The sequence below is a fragment of the Anser cygnoides genome, chromosome 7 (assembly GCF_040182565.1).
Source record: "Anser cygnoides isolate HZ-2024a breed goose chromosome 7, Taihu_goose_T2T_genome, whole genome shotgun sequence".
Taxonomy (NCBI): Eukaryota; Metazoa; Chordata; class Aves; order Anseriformes; family Anatidae; genus Anser; species Anser cygnoides.
The window spans coordinates 7,515,631-7,530,973 of record NC_089879.1 but is presented as its reverse complement, the minus strand read 5'-3'; the positions used below and the strand labels follow the sequence as shown (position 1 = coordinate 7,530,973).

At 41.4% G+C, this 15,343-nt stretch overlaps 1 protein-coding gene across 2 annotated transcripts in view; it reads right to left on the bottom strand.

Moving 5' to 3' along the window:
- The window catches only part of SHTN1 (shootin 1), a 61,699-nt gene that overhangs the window by 42,518 nt on the left and 3,838 nt on the right, over nt 1–15,343 (bottom strand). The window contains exons 2-3 of one of the 2 annotated variants that reach the window (XM_067000165.1): nt 10,790–10,842; nt 3,483–3,543 (exon numbers count right to left, since the gene is read on the bottom strand). In XM_067000165.1, the coding sequence (XP_066856266.1) occupies nt 3,483–3,543; nt 10,790–10,842 (114 nt within the window). Of the gene's footprint in view, nt 1–3,482; nt 3,544–5,039; nt 5,174–10,789; nt 10,843–15,343 lie in introns of those variants that run through there. The other variant, XM_067000164.1, reaches the window with a different exon arrangement.

Sequence of the window (15,343 nt, the reverse complement as noted above, 5' to 3'; positions counted from 1 at the left end):
TCTCTTTGCACTTGAGTGTGCACTGAGGTGAGCGCTGTGGTCTCACACCCTGCCTTCACAATCCTACAGCATGAACTTGACCATGAAGTTAAAGAACAAAGCTTATTTAGTAACATAGGAGAACGATGCAAGTTAGAGGAATTTTAAAAGCACAAGTGCATTTTTGCTTGCGATTCTCCTCAACTTTCAGCAATATGTAGGTATTTAACTAGTGTTGAAAGCCTTCTACGTGACAAAGTTTCAAGATGCACAGCGGTTCTGAGGCAAAGCAGGAAACCAAATTTCCCATTTCTAAGGACAGCTGGACTCTAATTCTGCAAGGCACTTCATGGCAGGTTCCTTTCAGCCCAGTGTCAGAAGTTCAGTGAGCAGCAAGGACCATTTTCAGCTTACCACTTTGAAAGAGGAACAAGGCTGGCAGAATACAGTAGGAATAAGGAGGACTTTCTCTAGTATTTCCTTCCATTTTCATAGAGATAAGGTTTAAAAACTAACCATTTCATACCACTGGATAGTATGTGCCTTCTGCCTTCTTCTAAGACTTTTGCCTAAAAACTGAAGAGAGATACTTAACCCCCTCTGATATATCCAGAGATCATCTTAATAACTACAAAACAGGCCTTTTGAATAGGAAAGCGCAGCCTGTTGACAAAGTCTATTTATGCAGCTTTACTGCTGCTTATCCAGCATTAACTAACATTATAGTTAATGACACAGGAAACCAGCAACACATTGGAGTTTGCTATGAAATCGGTAGCTGCATGTAAGAAATAAGGTATATAATATATAAGCAGTTTTCATGGTGTTCCTTAAATTGTCTGATCCGAAGGCCTGGGGCTCAAAAACCAGAGCTTCTCTCAAGTGCTGTCTGCTAACTCCCCTTTAAAGCAGGAAAAAAAAATAGAGCAGGGGAGAACTGGGAAATCTTGGTCCACAAACTGTATTCACAAAGTCTTCTAAGAGCAGAACCACCCCACCTTTCTTTGGTTGTCTTGGATTTTCATTTTTTTTCTGGCTTTAGAGAAGTTATGTGCTCTAAGCATGCCATACACGATGCTACATTTAATCTAGAAGAGGAAAAGCTTCAGGTAACACATACACATCCATACTGGTTCTGCTTTCATTCCACCTAGCTCTAGGAATTTGGAGCAATGAAGTGCTTCAGTCGGGATGAGGGACCAGCGGAGATACAGCGCTGCTCCCATTTCACAGACAGGAATCGAACGCCCTCAAGCAAAGCCAGCTAAAGTTGGGAAACAAGGATCGGGCTCACATGGTAGAACTAGAGATTACTCTTGGTTCATTTAAGCTTAATTAACCTGCAATTATGATTAACTCAGGGGGAAAAATTCTTTCAAAATTAAATACAAAAATATATTATTTCCTAAGTCTGTCCAAAGTTCTTATTATGTCAATATTAAAATTCATAAAGCAGCACTAAGTGGCCTGAAACATCTCTAACCTTGACAGTTTTTTTCAGGGGTAATAATAATCCGCAGCAAATGCAGGCCAACCAAAAACCACTTAACTAATTAGTAGTTGCAGTCACCGAGAAAACATGAATCAACACTGTTATTACAAGTGGCACATTTGAGTGGCATCTAATTATGACTTGATGAGCACGATACTTGCATTATCAACATTACTACTGCATCCCATCAGGGACTAAAAGCCGCTGATGGCATTGACTGCGAGAAACTCCCACTCAATGGTACTGCAGCACCCAACAATCTCCTTGGCAGGGGCACCCTCACTAAATGACATGTTAAGCGTAATTACTGGTAGACATTGTAAATAAACAGGATTGGAAGTGAAAATTGTACCAAGTGCATAAGACACAATCTGACACATTGGAAGTGGCAGCCTTAATTGAGAGTTTCTTTGACTGCTCAAGATCATTTCAACTGCATTTCTCGGAGGACAGTGATTATAACTGTGGAGACAGACGGCATAATGGTATCAGCACTGCTGACAGAGCAGTGAATTAAATTGTATCTGCTGTTGTGTGAAAGCCTTGATGAGAGGTACAGATCCTTAGTGGTCTTATCATTATAACACAATGGTCATGTTGTCATCAACCTTGCTGGCTCCAATTGAAAAGAAATGATTGTGTGTTGAAGCTTTCCCCCCCACCACCACCTTCTATCTCTTGTGCTCAATAGAACCAATTTTCAGAGAGCTATGAAATCACGCAATAGGGCCTAAAATGCAGCTGCTTGGCATACAAACGGGGCCCCATTAAACTGGAATCACACACAATATGTGTTTATGCCAGGAGAACAAATAGAAGCTGAGTACAGGCCAAGTTTATTCACAGACACAAAGCCGATGTAGCTCTTCATCAATATAATTGCCTTTTATATTGTCGTTCAAATAATGGGCTCTATTATTGCCTTAAAATCCTAATATTCCTGGCATTTTATCACTATGTTTACAAGGTATGTCCTTTAAAAGTGTGAAAGGAAGATAAAAGAAACCTATAAAATTTTACAACATCAAATATTACTTCAAATTTTAAGTCTTAACTACTTGACATTTTCTGCCACACTCTGGTATTCCTTTATCATAACAGAAACAAAACAGGCTGCAATTTTTTCCAGAGGAATTAGACTTCTTAGAGAACATTCTTGCCTCACAGAATAGTTATCTAAGATCATTTAAGGCAGTAGATGATTCCTGTTGATCTTACACTATTTTCCATAATTGTATCATATGAACAATTATAAAATAGAAGTGAGCAAATTCCTCTATTAACACACACAAAAGTATAGACCATGTGATTTCCTTATCCTGCATTAACTTCATCCACATTTCTAATGCTTCATCGTGCAGTTCACCGTACTGGCACAAACCAGACATAACAGACCACAATCCTATTGTAATTGTCTCTTCTAAGGAGCTATTCCACTAGAATACTTCCACTCCCATTAGATGTGCTTTGTTGCTTCCAGACACCGTACAGTTTCAATAGAACCATTACCATAAAAGTGTAAAACTGAATATTGACATTCTCACAGCCCAGACAAGACGGAACTTGCCCGAAAAGTTATCAAGGGACATCAGTGCAGCCTAAAAACCTTTAATGGTATGTCTATGCTTAAAGTAATTTTTCTGTCTTCATGATAAAAATATTATCCTCAGCAGCAGCAGTTTCAGCAGTAGGGTCAAATCCTCCTCAATCCAAGCACATATTATTCCCAATGTCACTTGCAGAACCCTGGTGAGTTAGAGCCACGTTTGTACCACTGTTTTTTTCACCACTCTGCACCTTACGAATGGCCACCTGGGTCAACCTGTAAGTGCTGTGACACCAGTCAGTCTGACGATGACCAAAATCTTACTGGATTAACTGCTTCAAACGAGGCTTTGAAGGAGAAACAGCAAGCGGACCTCGCTCTCGGCATTCTTAACACTGCTTTATAGTTTGCAGATCTATATTCGTAAGTCTATAGAAACAAACTTCCACTAACATATCAACTTACTTTTCTGGAACTCCTCCAGTTTCTTGACAGCCTCATCTCGTTCTTGTTTGATTTTGTCACACTAGGAAAAGAGAAAACTGAAGTGAAACACTGAAACACCAGTTATTTTAATTAGCAGTCAGCTACAACATGTGAAAATCAACAAGATCAGCTGCTGAACAATAATGTACAGAAGCCTATCAAAGCATTATTTTTGCTTTCAGTCATACAGGATTGGTGGGAGCGCTAAATATAAAAGTTGTTACTCAGAGTATTTCTCAACAAAAATGACAAGTTATACTTGATTTTAGGCTCCAATTCCAAGCTACTCTGGAAATATTTTAGAAAAGCTACATTTATCCCAGACTGGTATAAACAGTCATCCATGTACCACACAACAGAAAAAGTAATATTTTGCATGTCATGAATATGCTTTAAGTCTAGTTTCTTTAACACAAATAGATTTAGGCAATGCTATACATTTCCATACCTACCATGTGCAAAAAAATACCCCAGACCAATAACAGGGACATCCCTCTCAGTTTCCTAACACTGTGAGCAAAGAGTAACCCTTGAGAAGGGAAGGATACTCTTTTTCATACCTTGATGATTTCTCACCACCTCAGTTTTATTAATTTTCAGGTTAATGCTAACACTACATAGGGTTGCAGCCACTGATCTTATGACAAAAAGGTTTCTTCAAGGAACAAAACAGACATTAAATAGACTTTTCTAATAAAACCCCACTTATAAGCAAATGAAAGATTCCAGAGAAGTGAGTAAACTTCACAAGAGCCACAGTCAGTGATTAACCGCACTGTGAAAACCCCATGACCCAAGGGGAAGTATGACTGGCACATAACGTGTTTCACGCTCATGGTGCACCGGGCATTCTTCCTCACATGCGGCTGTGCACGTTCAAGATCAAAAATTAACTTCTGGAAGAGATCTGTGTGACTGAGTTCCTCACAGCACAACTACTCCTGCAATTACAAGGATGCCAATCACTGGAACAGAATTGGGAAAAGAAGAAAGCCGAAATGATTTTGCTCGATTTTCACTTTTTCCACATGAGGACCCACTTTGAGCTGGCTGGGAAAGGAGCCTGCTGTTAAGTAACAAGAAGGGAGACAGCGCAATTCAAGGGCAGCCAAATTCAAGAGAGCCCTTCTATCAGCCCCAAGGAACTTTGGATGAGGCCCAAAGAAGGATCAGGGGGAGGATGCCAGCGGTGTCGCCACAGGAGTAACCTCCACGCTGGCACTGGAAGCCGCTGCCGACGGCTGTCTGGGAGCAGCAGGAGCTGCCCTCGACAAGCAAGCTCTCCTCTCGTGGCACTGGGGTGATGAGACGAGGGACAGTGGCTGAGCAGGAGGGAAGGTCTGTGAAACAAGGAAGAGCTGCAGAAGGAGCAAGCTGTGCCAGACGAGGACTCGCTGTTTCATCTGACGCTGTGGGTTGTTAATAAAGAAGCAGTTATGGTTGTCCTGCATAGGAAAAGTGGGGAAGGGAAATCGTGCATGAATCTTGCTGCTTGCTGCCCTCCCTCCCAGCTTCCTCAGCAGAAATGTGTCTTACCTTACCGGTAGAAGCACAGTCTAAGAACAGAAGGCAGTAAAAGACCCAGAAAGGAAGTGTTTCTGACTGTTCCTGCAGAGCACAGCTGCACTGCAAAGGGGGAGCAGTGTGAGCCGCTGCTGCTGCCTCTTCACATTTTACAACAGAGACACTGTACCACTCTGGCATACTTCACCCACGGACTTCTCTGTGCTCTGCAAGCTTACAGCCCACTGCACATCAAGTGAGAAAGTGCTTTTAATGCTCAGTTAGGAAAAGAAAAATAGCATTTTAAGAATAGCATTTTAAAGATTTAATCTGTTGCCTGCGTAAATCAACAAGATACTTCCCTACTGCCGGAAACCCTGATGGACAGGATGCCGTACGCTCCCTATCCCAGTAGTAGAAGAAACTCCTTTTGAAATCCTCCAGTAACGTGCTGTAAGGTGTAACAGCTTTCCCTGCGCAGAGAAAGGGGAAGTTAAATGACCTGTTCCACTTCACCTTGAGTGCTATTGCAGAGAGCTCCATATGGACCACGACAAGCCGACTATTCTGCGGATAGCTACACGTTTCTCTGCACAATCAGGGTCTGCAGGTTTGGGGCTCAGCAGAGCAATTCCTGCTCCCAGTTGCAGCTTTCTGAATATTTTCCTTTTGCTGCTACCGTGCTTCAGAATGAAAGAGCAGGAAGAAAAAGAGAATGGGAGATTGTTGCCCTTGCTGAAATGATCAATGGAAAGCACTTTGCCTTTTGTCTTGCAATCAGACCTGTTCAAGCAGGGCCATTACATGGTCCTGCAAAAACAAAAATTTGTTGATCTCCAATTTTTCTAAAAATTAGGAAAAGTTGAAATTGTCTTTAACTTCCTGCACTGTTTAAAACTTGAAATTATGTAAACTGTTCATATAAAATAATTAAGATTAATGATGAACACGATCTCCCCTTCAAAGAACTAGATCTTTGCTTGAAATCATGAGGTATTTACAGATATCAAATTTAGGTATGCTACCTGCTCTCAACAAAGCACAGGAGCTGTAAAAATTCACAGCCACCTCATGTCAAAAAAGCAGTCTGAGGCATATACAACAGAACTGTTAATTAACCAGCATATAACTCACCCTAAATGTTAGAAGAGTGGTGTTATACTCCTGTAAAATACACTGTTCACTTTTCACATTCAAGTGCATGAATTGTTGGAGAGAAACAGTTTTCAAGCATTTATCTCCTTGTCAGTAGTAACTGATAGCTCCAAACTCAAGAGTACCCTCAAATGGAAAAAAACAGTAGACTACTCCCAGACTGTCAGTCATTTGTTCTGGTTTTAATCCGTTAAGAGTTCTGGCTTCTCTGCAGAGCAAAATAAGCTTTTATATCATTTTACTTCCAATCTTTTTAATCTAATATTTATAGCATCATTATCCCAATAAAAACCAAGGGTAATAGACAACAGACATTTCAGTCCTGAGCTAGCTGCAGGAGTCAATGTTCATTACTTGGTAATGAAAAGTCATCGCATTTGTACTTTCAGAAACAAGTCACAGTTCAGTTTCCAAAATTCATTTTGCAACTAATTCCTTATGATTCTTCATCTTTAAAGAACCAATTTCAGGAGCTTTGCCAGACCAGCTCCATTAGAGATTTTTGCCTTTAGGCACACAATATGAGGCAATACTTTCAGCTCTAATGGAGAGAACCGACTAACATGCTGACTACTTAGAAACAAATCATCTACGTGTCAAGTATGGGTGTTCACACCAAATACTGCCTATACAGCAAGGTGATGGCAGTAAATGGACTCGGCGTGTACTTGGAGCTAGCACAATACCAAGAGAGCTCCATGCCAGCACGGGATCCTGATACCACACGACGATGTCGGGTAGTCAGTGAATGCAGCCACACAATGAATGAATGCAATGCAACTGGAAGGCTGCGGGTACACAGATCTGCACATCCGCTCCCACCCACCTGATGACCCTCTGCCACTGATTTCAGGGAGACAATTAGTGGGTTTCTTGCCTATTCTCATCTAACAGTCTTCTATTTTGCCAGCTACTTTGTACATGAGGTCCTACTGACTTCAGAAAAGGGCCTTCAAAGGGCAAAAACAAGGAGGAGACTGTTCAGCCCAGATATTAAAATGCAAGAAGTTCACATGGTAGCCATATCGTCAATTAAGCCATTGCTAAGCAACACAAGATACATTCTGTCCCTTTTACACAAATTGTAAAATTTATGCAGATTTAATGCTTGCTCTAAAATTATGAGTTTGGCACAGCGTGCACAAGTATCCTATGACATTTGCTATGCTCCTTGAAAGAATGAGCATGTCATTGAGGCAGAATCCCTTCTCTGTTCCCATTTGGTGACAAAACATATAATCCACTCTGTATGTGTGCTTTAACAGAGCAAACACCATGAATGATCTATCAGAGATACAGTATTACACCTACTGTTTGGGAAAGCTGTCTTGCTTTTTTTTTCTTCTCCTACTGGCAGAATGACAAAACACTGTCAAAACCAGTGTTCAGAGTCATTTCTGTCTGATTAGCAAGTAGTCAAATATTTATTCATGATCTGACTCTGAATACGTCAGAACTGCATATTAACTACACGTGTGTGCAACTGAGCACTAGTTACCTATTTATTTCTTTTTGTGAACTATTACACATGCTTAGTTGGTTACTAACTCAAAGGGATTCAAAGGGTGACCTAAGAGAAGTAATCTGCCAATGTCATTTTTCCCCCCCCCCCCCTTTTTTTTTTTTAAGTACTTAAAAATACTAATAAAAAAATGCCTGGGCTAGTTTTGTCAGAGACCCCACCAGAGCTCTCCAAACCAGCAATTTAAAAAAAGGGAATGGGGAAGAGACACTGTGGATCAAAGATCTGATTTTTTGCTCCTGAATTTTCAACGTTAGTAGCATCCTCTTAAGTGATAGCGTTTTGAGCAAAGTAGCATATGTAAAAATCAATTGACTTTCCAATTTTGAAAAAAAAAAAAAAAGAATAAAAAGCACACAGTTTCAAAAATTTTCAAAAATTAAAATTACATGTGATTTTAAGTTAGCTGCCTGCAAGGCGCTTAGTTCCTTGTTTCTAATATAAAGTAGGATCATTGTTCCATTAATTAAACGGACATAGCTCAGCTTCCAGAGCCACACAGGTGTCCTGGTGACTTAGAAAAAAATTCCACTGAGTGTGTCAAAAGCATATACACACAGACTATTATCTAACTCCATGGTACTTTCCACAAATCATCTACAAATCTGCCTTAAAAAATTATCTTACCTTCCTCCTATCAATGCAATTGTGTCCCTAATGGATACAGAGGGAGTTTACACTCATACTGACTGACAATGGCAGAAATTGTACTGGAATTTACTCACAACTTCCAAGATCCACAGACAGAGGTAGCCTGTGCTATAATTCCTCCAGATCAGGTTTAACCCTACAAAGCATAAACTAAGATATAAAGTTACAGAGGTGTTAATGAGCTTTCAGGATTACCCAGCCCTCCAATAGTTTCTGCCAGTATTAGCGCTGTAAGTAAACATAACCATGAACTCTGTATCGGTGGATTCTTTTCATGCAGAAGAAATGCACTCAGGGCCTCCCACTTAACCACTTGAGTCCAAGCACTTAAACCATTAAGCAGAACTGCTTACATAAGCTCACCAACCTGCAGGATGGAGGTTCTCACCCTCCCCATCTTCTAGTTGGGCAAATGAGTTCAGCACGTGCTCGGTGCTGGAGGATGCCCAACTGTTGTGCAAGTATTTTGAAAAACGTCATACCAGGTTTCCAAAGAAACCTGCGGGAGTGACTACAGAGAAGCAGTTATAAGAAAGAAATCTTGTGAAAAAGAGGAGTAAGGAAGAAAGAAAAGCAGAATGCAAGTAGTAAGCTCAGAACATTTCATCTTGATTTTGGCAGCAAATCTTTTCATTTCAATTGCCTCTGAAAAAAATTTTGTAAATACAAATGAAGTTCAAGGAAACCCTCCTCAACAATCCGTGCCCTTTCCCCAACATAAAGAAAGCTTTGCTGAAGAAACACCAATGCTAGCAGGAGTAAGTTTCAGGACAAAGCTGGAGAGCTCCTTCTCCATGCAGCAGGCAGTCCAGCTGTGGAACTCCTCACATGTGATGGAAGTCAAGCCATCAACGTGGGCTCGAGGGGAGACACACAGAGAACACACAGAGAACACAGACAGCTCAACAAGTCCCTGGGCTACAGATGATTTGGAGGCCGGGAGAGCTCTCTGGGGAGGTTACTCTACACGATCTTACAGCCCTTACAGATGGGCTCGTGGTCTGCCTCAGTTTCACCCTCCTTTTCTCCTGAGCACTAGGAAGTTAACTGCCACAGTTTTCCAGGTAGTGAACATTGAGGACAGGTTTCCTGGGATATCTGAGGGTCTGGTACAGGACAGGAGAATGGGAATGCAGCGACAAGCACAGCAGAAGACACAAGAAAGTCAGTAGGTAAGAGGGAGTGAAGCAGAATATGCTGAGCTCAGTGGATGTAGGCATAATGATTGCTCAAATGTGAAGATAAGCTTCAAGTTTTCTTTAATAATGAGAAAATAGTTGAAGGACAAGGTTACAGCCTTGAATTGCAATATTTAAAACAAGCAGGCTAAAATGACCCCTTCAGAAATGACTTGACAAAAAGCAAAACTAAACCTACATGCCCTGGCAGCTAATAAAGATTTGAAAATTAACATACAGCTTCCATCTTCAGCTCACTGATACTGCAGAAAGGGGAAATTTCTGTTTGCAGTACAGAGGAGCAGTACTGCCACTGCCCTCCTCACTATCCAGAACTGATAAGAGACTTCCACTGGCCACAGTTTCTTTTGGCAGGTATCTGCTAAAACCCTTTTGCACGTTGACAATGGTTTACACAGCACAACACTGCCATCAAGCCTCTCTCCAAGTTCTCTCTTCTTGCTGGTTTCCTCACAGAAAAGAAGTGTCTTCAATGATCAAGAGTCCTGGGTGAGAAGAGAGACCTGGCCGAATGTGCTTAATTTCCCTACTAGGAAGACAGCTTATCATAATTACAATAGACAACCTAGAAAGTGGACATTATTTTTGTACTACAGGACTTACGCACTTTAAAAAATAAAGCCTGCAGTAACATATGAAGTTCAGTCCATACATTCAAAGTCTCTTTTCAAGTTAGACAGGCATACATATTTCACAAAAGGATATGTGATACACTGCAAATCTGTTTTATGCTGCAGTACCGCTGTGCAGACTGAGATAAGACATCTTCCTCTCCTATCAAAAGGCATTTTGTGGAGAGAGAGGACTGAGTATCTTCAGGAATCATATTCCTACACTCTGAATTTTTAGAGGGGCTGAGCAAGGGCAGGGGTTGTTCTATTCTGTTTTCAGTCAGTTCCAGTGTGCAAATCAAGTTGTTACAAAACATTGGTTAGATCTAAGGGAAACAAGTTGTCCTAAGAATATCTAAACACTCGAGTTGTTCCATGCTGACACTGTAACCATACACAAACCAGCTATAGCAGCAGTCATCTAAATATACATACACACAGTTATAGCAACGTTTCTGGAGTAGAACATCTGGAACAGCTGCTGGGAGTTACTTACATTATTACCTAAAACAAGAAGTACTGATCAGTGACGCTGTTGGAAATAATCAGCTGAGCTCACAAAAGCAGAGGACAACCTCTCTCCATCAATAAAGTGTTCTGATATGTAGCACTTTAGTATTAGAGAAATAATCCTTGGATACAAACCTCCTCTTTCGTTTTCTTATTTTCTGCTCTAAGCTCTTCATATTCGCCAATAGCTATAGAAGAAAAATAAAGAAAAAAAAAAGGTTAACACTGCAGTCTCTCTTTTACTCAGATTAGCTATTTCATTCATTTTGAAACTCTTCTGGCTATCTACACAGACTTCTTAAATAGCATGGGTCATAAACTTCATTAACAGCCCCTGGATGAACAGGATATCCTTTTAGAATTGAAGTAATTGGAAAGTGTCTGAAAAAGATGGTGGCTCCCAAAACAATCAATTTTTGATCAATGGAGAGTTAAACAATCTTATTGATTGAGTTCAGAAATTACAAGGTGAATGCACTGCCTTGCAGACACCAGCTTAAGCCCGCACTGGCTCAGGTTACAGATCAATGCTAGAAAGCATGGCTGGTGCAGCACTGTTATGCATACATACACCTGCGTACCTCCAGAGTAGCTAGGCACCTTATACGTTTTTCTTTTGCACCCCACAATGGAGACATGAAAAGACTGCATGATTTACCCAAGATCACACAAGAACTCAGCTGCAGGGATCAGCAGGGAAGGGATCAGCCTCCAGAATGTGGAGGTCTGTTGTTTCAAATCAGTAAATGACACGCAGAAACAGTTAATCGGCTACCAAATAAGCTTCCTGGTTAAAAAGGGCACACAAAAATATACAGTAAACCACTCATTCTACTACCTTCATGCCTTATTTATGTATACCTTCTACATACCTTCATTGCCACAGGATCCCGATCCTATCGTTCTTTCAGCGTGTCCCGTACGGACTGTTTAGCCTTCAAGGCCATAGAGATTTTATTGTTACTATAAAGAACCTAAACACCCTTCACATTTTTTCTCGGATATAAGCAAAAGCTACACTACTATACCAGTGTTATTTTAAGCCATCTTAATTACAAATGGATAAAGGGTTGGAATATATAGTTTTCAGCTGACGGAGATGTTGGATATTTCTCTTAAACTTCACACCACCTACATCTGAAGGCATCAACATGCAGAGTCTGGTGGATTAGCCACTTGAAAACCTGCTACTCCCTTCTAGCTTAAATATCCAAACTTTCAAACAAGCAGCTCTTAGAAATAAGGTTCCACTTTGCACTACTGTTCTCCTCTATCCCCAGTGTTTCAAAATCTGTTGAAAACAAAATTAATACAACTCAATTCTGAAAGCTAGGACCAAGACACTGCTGCTCTGCTTGTCTTAGCCATGTCTATTACTCTCATCACCAGCACAGAAATACATCAATTATTTCATTATTTTTTTAAATAATAATCAAAGTGCCCTTCTTTTCTCCAAGGTTACTTCATTTTAGAGGTGCAGGAGTGAGGTACAAGGAATCTGGGATTCAGAGGCTATAGCTCCTTGGCTAGGATTGTGCAAGAAAGGGCACATAAAGTGAAACAAGACCTACTTCTCGCACAGGAGTGTAAAAGCCATGCCTCTCGATCACCATCCCCCTACTAAGCCATTTCTGTGGTCCTCTTAGGAAAAGGAAGGCAGAGATTTCCAGCACCTGGCACCGAGAGGCAAGAAAAGGATGCGCTGTATCCCCAGATACAGCCTCTTTGAACTTGAAAGCTGTCGGTGCTTGCGTGCCTTTCTTAAGGCAAACTGCTACTTGCCACGCACCGCTTTGCGAATGACTGAAAAATGCAAACGCAGCCTTGTCCCACCCTTGACAGCTTTCCCCACGCGCTCCACAAACCAACAACTCTGAAGCCATAAGCCCTTCAGGCACGAGAACAAGTTACCGCAAAGCACAGCACGAGATGAACTTACACAACGCCCTGGCACCCCGTGGAACAGCTCACCTCCGCGTGATGGGGATCCGAATGCCATGGTTGAGGAAGCCCTTCCCTCTCGTACTGCAGATGGTAACGCACGACACATTTGTCAAGGCATAAAACCACAAAATCATCAGGTGCTTCACGCCAGGCTTGTGCTGCAGCCTTCTGTGGTGTCTTTTTACCATGGCCACCCTTTACTGTCATTAACAATTATCTTTTCCTTCAATACAGCTAGCAAGCAGGAAGGTTCCAGTACCTTATTTAACATCTTTCGTCATGGGAAGCAACTTCTGGATGATGCTTCCATGCAGATCCCACCTTTGGGATTTTCAGGATTGGTTTATTAAACACTAGTGAAGAAACTGCTGTTTTTACCAGGCCTGGAAACTGAGCTAATAATTTAAACATGACCACACACTTTTTCTGCTGTATATCAGCTTCTCCACAAAGGCAGAAGAGAACTTTGAAATTATGAAGGGCAAATGAAAAGCTGGTGGATTTGTTATGCTTATTTTTTAAATATTAGAGGTGTTTTTTTTGTTGTTGTTGTTGTTGTTTTTTTATAGTGGTTTTATAGAAAGCTTTTCCAGTGTTTTATGTACAATGAAGTTTTGAGACCACCTCAAATAAAAGTCAAGAGCCTGGGTAAGGTTCAGTGAAGCACTAACCTGCACAAAGGTGGTAACGATCTCTTCACTCTAAAGCCAACACCAGCAGCAACCAGGCATCACTTTATACGTTGCCAATTTCAAATAGATCATTTAGCCTTGAAAACCTCTTTGGCAGACCAGAGGTGGTATCCCCATTTTGACAGACTGACAAACCACATACCCTGTTGTGCAAGGACTTGCCTAACCCTCCTCTGAGAGCCAGGAATTTCTCCCTAATCTGTGGAGGCTTTCACACAGCACACCTGATAATGGCATCTGAAAACTTCTTACATCTCCTCTTGACTCATTCAGATTATGCTATACTTAAATTACCCTAGAATAAAGATTAGTGGTGAGTGAAACAAACAAGTGAAGATGCTTTACCAAAGGTGCTACTAAAATTCCAGAACAACTATGCATCATTTTCTTGAAAAATCTTCACTGTAACACATACTGACAGTAAAAATCCTATTTTGTAGCCACTAGTCTCCAGTGAACCCTGAAGAAGCATACCAAATATGCATCAGATACCTTGAGATACTGCCATTCTCTGACACTGACTTCAGTTTATCCTGAACAGAATTATTCCTGATACACAGCGGTCTTACGGAAATAATTCAGCAGGGTCCCAATGACACTTCTTTGCTTCAGACTATCTTCATGCAGGCGGAGGGCAACGCTACGAGTTGATTTCAAGACTAAGGAAACAAAATATTTGGGAAGAGGAGAACAGAATATTTTGGGCTACAGCTCTTAACCCACCCAAAACATACTCGCAGCCAACCTTGTTCTTATTTTAAACTAGCCAAAGCACAGGCAAACACAGCCTGCTCCTCCTTAACACGTCCTTGCTCACTCACCAACTGCTCCCTGGCCAGGACGGGCTGTCCTGGAAGCACCCATCAGCAGACTTCGTCGGTACTCAATTAAGCAGGTAGCTCTGTGTACCACGGCTCCTTTAATTATATCTTAGTCTTCCGATTTTTAGTTGTCAGCCTGTCTCCCGAACCTGGACTTGCCAACAGATGATAGGTATTATCTCAATTAGATGTTTTTATATTGGATACTTACTATGCTAAAAAGCGCTTATTACTAGAACAAGGTCACAAGGGGAGAAGTATGTAATGACTATAACTCCTAACGAACAACCAGAAAAGACAACTTCATGTATACAGAGTGAGATGGTCAGACTTCCCACTCTTTTTATAATTAAAAAGTTAATCAAACTCCCTTCTAAAGCTGCATATTAAAAAACAGGAAGAAGAAAAACCTTAGCAATGCTGCATTCCTATACTTTAGCTTTTATATTGTAAACCAGGGCAGTCTTCAAGCAGACTGAGGTCCCTTCCATGTCAAATCAGCACATAATCCAACCTCAGATTCAGCATCTCAGCCTCACTTGATCAACAAGCAAGCAGAGCTGTCCAAAAAAGCAGGGCATTCCCTCGCTGCTCCCTGGACTGCAGGCAGGCATGTCTGTGCGGGCACAGGCAGGAGCCAAAGCCTGCAGTGCCCTGGGTGAGCTGAGCTATCTTAATGGAGTCACTTCGCTGGGAGAAGGGAATTCACACCTGGCCTTCAGCAGCTTTGGACGGATCCCTAAAGGGAGAAGGACCCCTGTAGCAGGACGACACCAGAAGCTTCGTCGGTGTGGCTCCTGCCGCACTCCCAAAACTTGGCACTTGGAAAACAGGGAGTGGGGCCAAACCTGCTGCACAAACCCTCTCTCAAAAAGCAACGACCTGCTGACGAGCAAAGCGTGCGCAAGGCCTGGGAACTGTTGCCAGGAGTGAAAATAAAGGTCAAAAGCACTGGATTTTTCCATTGTTCCCCATTTTATGCACAAAGATCTTCTGCAAAGATCCCTTCTGCTAAACCCAGGTAAACCCAGCAGGATGCAGCGTGGCATTGGTGGCACTAGCCACGTGCAAGCTGTAATGTTCAGATACCAAGCAGTTCCTTAAAAGAAAAATCACATGTAAGTATACAAAGGCAAGCATTAAAAATGAAGACTAAGTCAGATACTGCATCCATGTTCCCACATGCTTTAATTTTACTCAAATCTGTACAACTATGTACAAAGGTTTTTTTT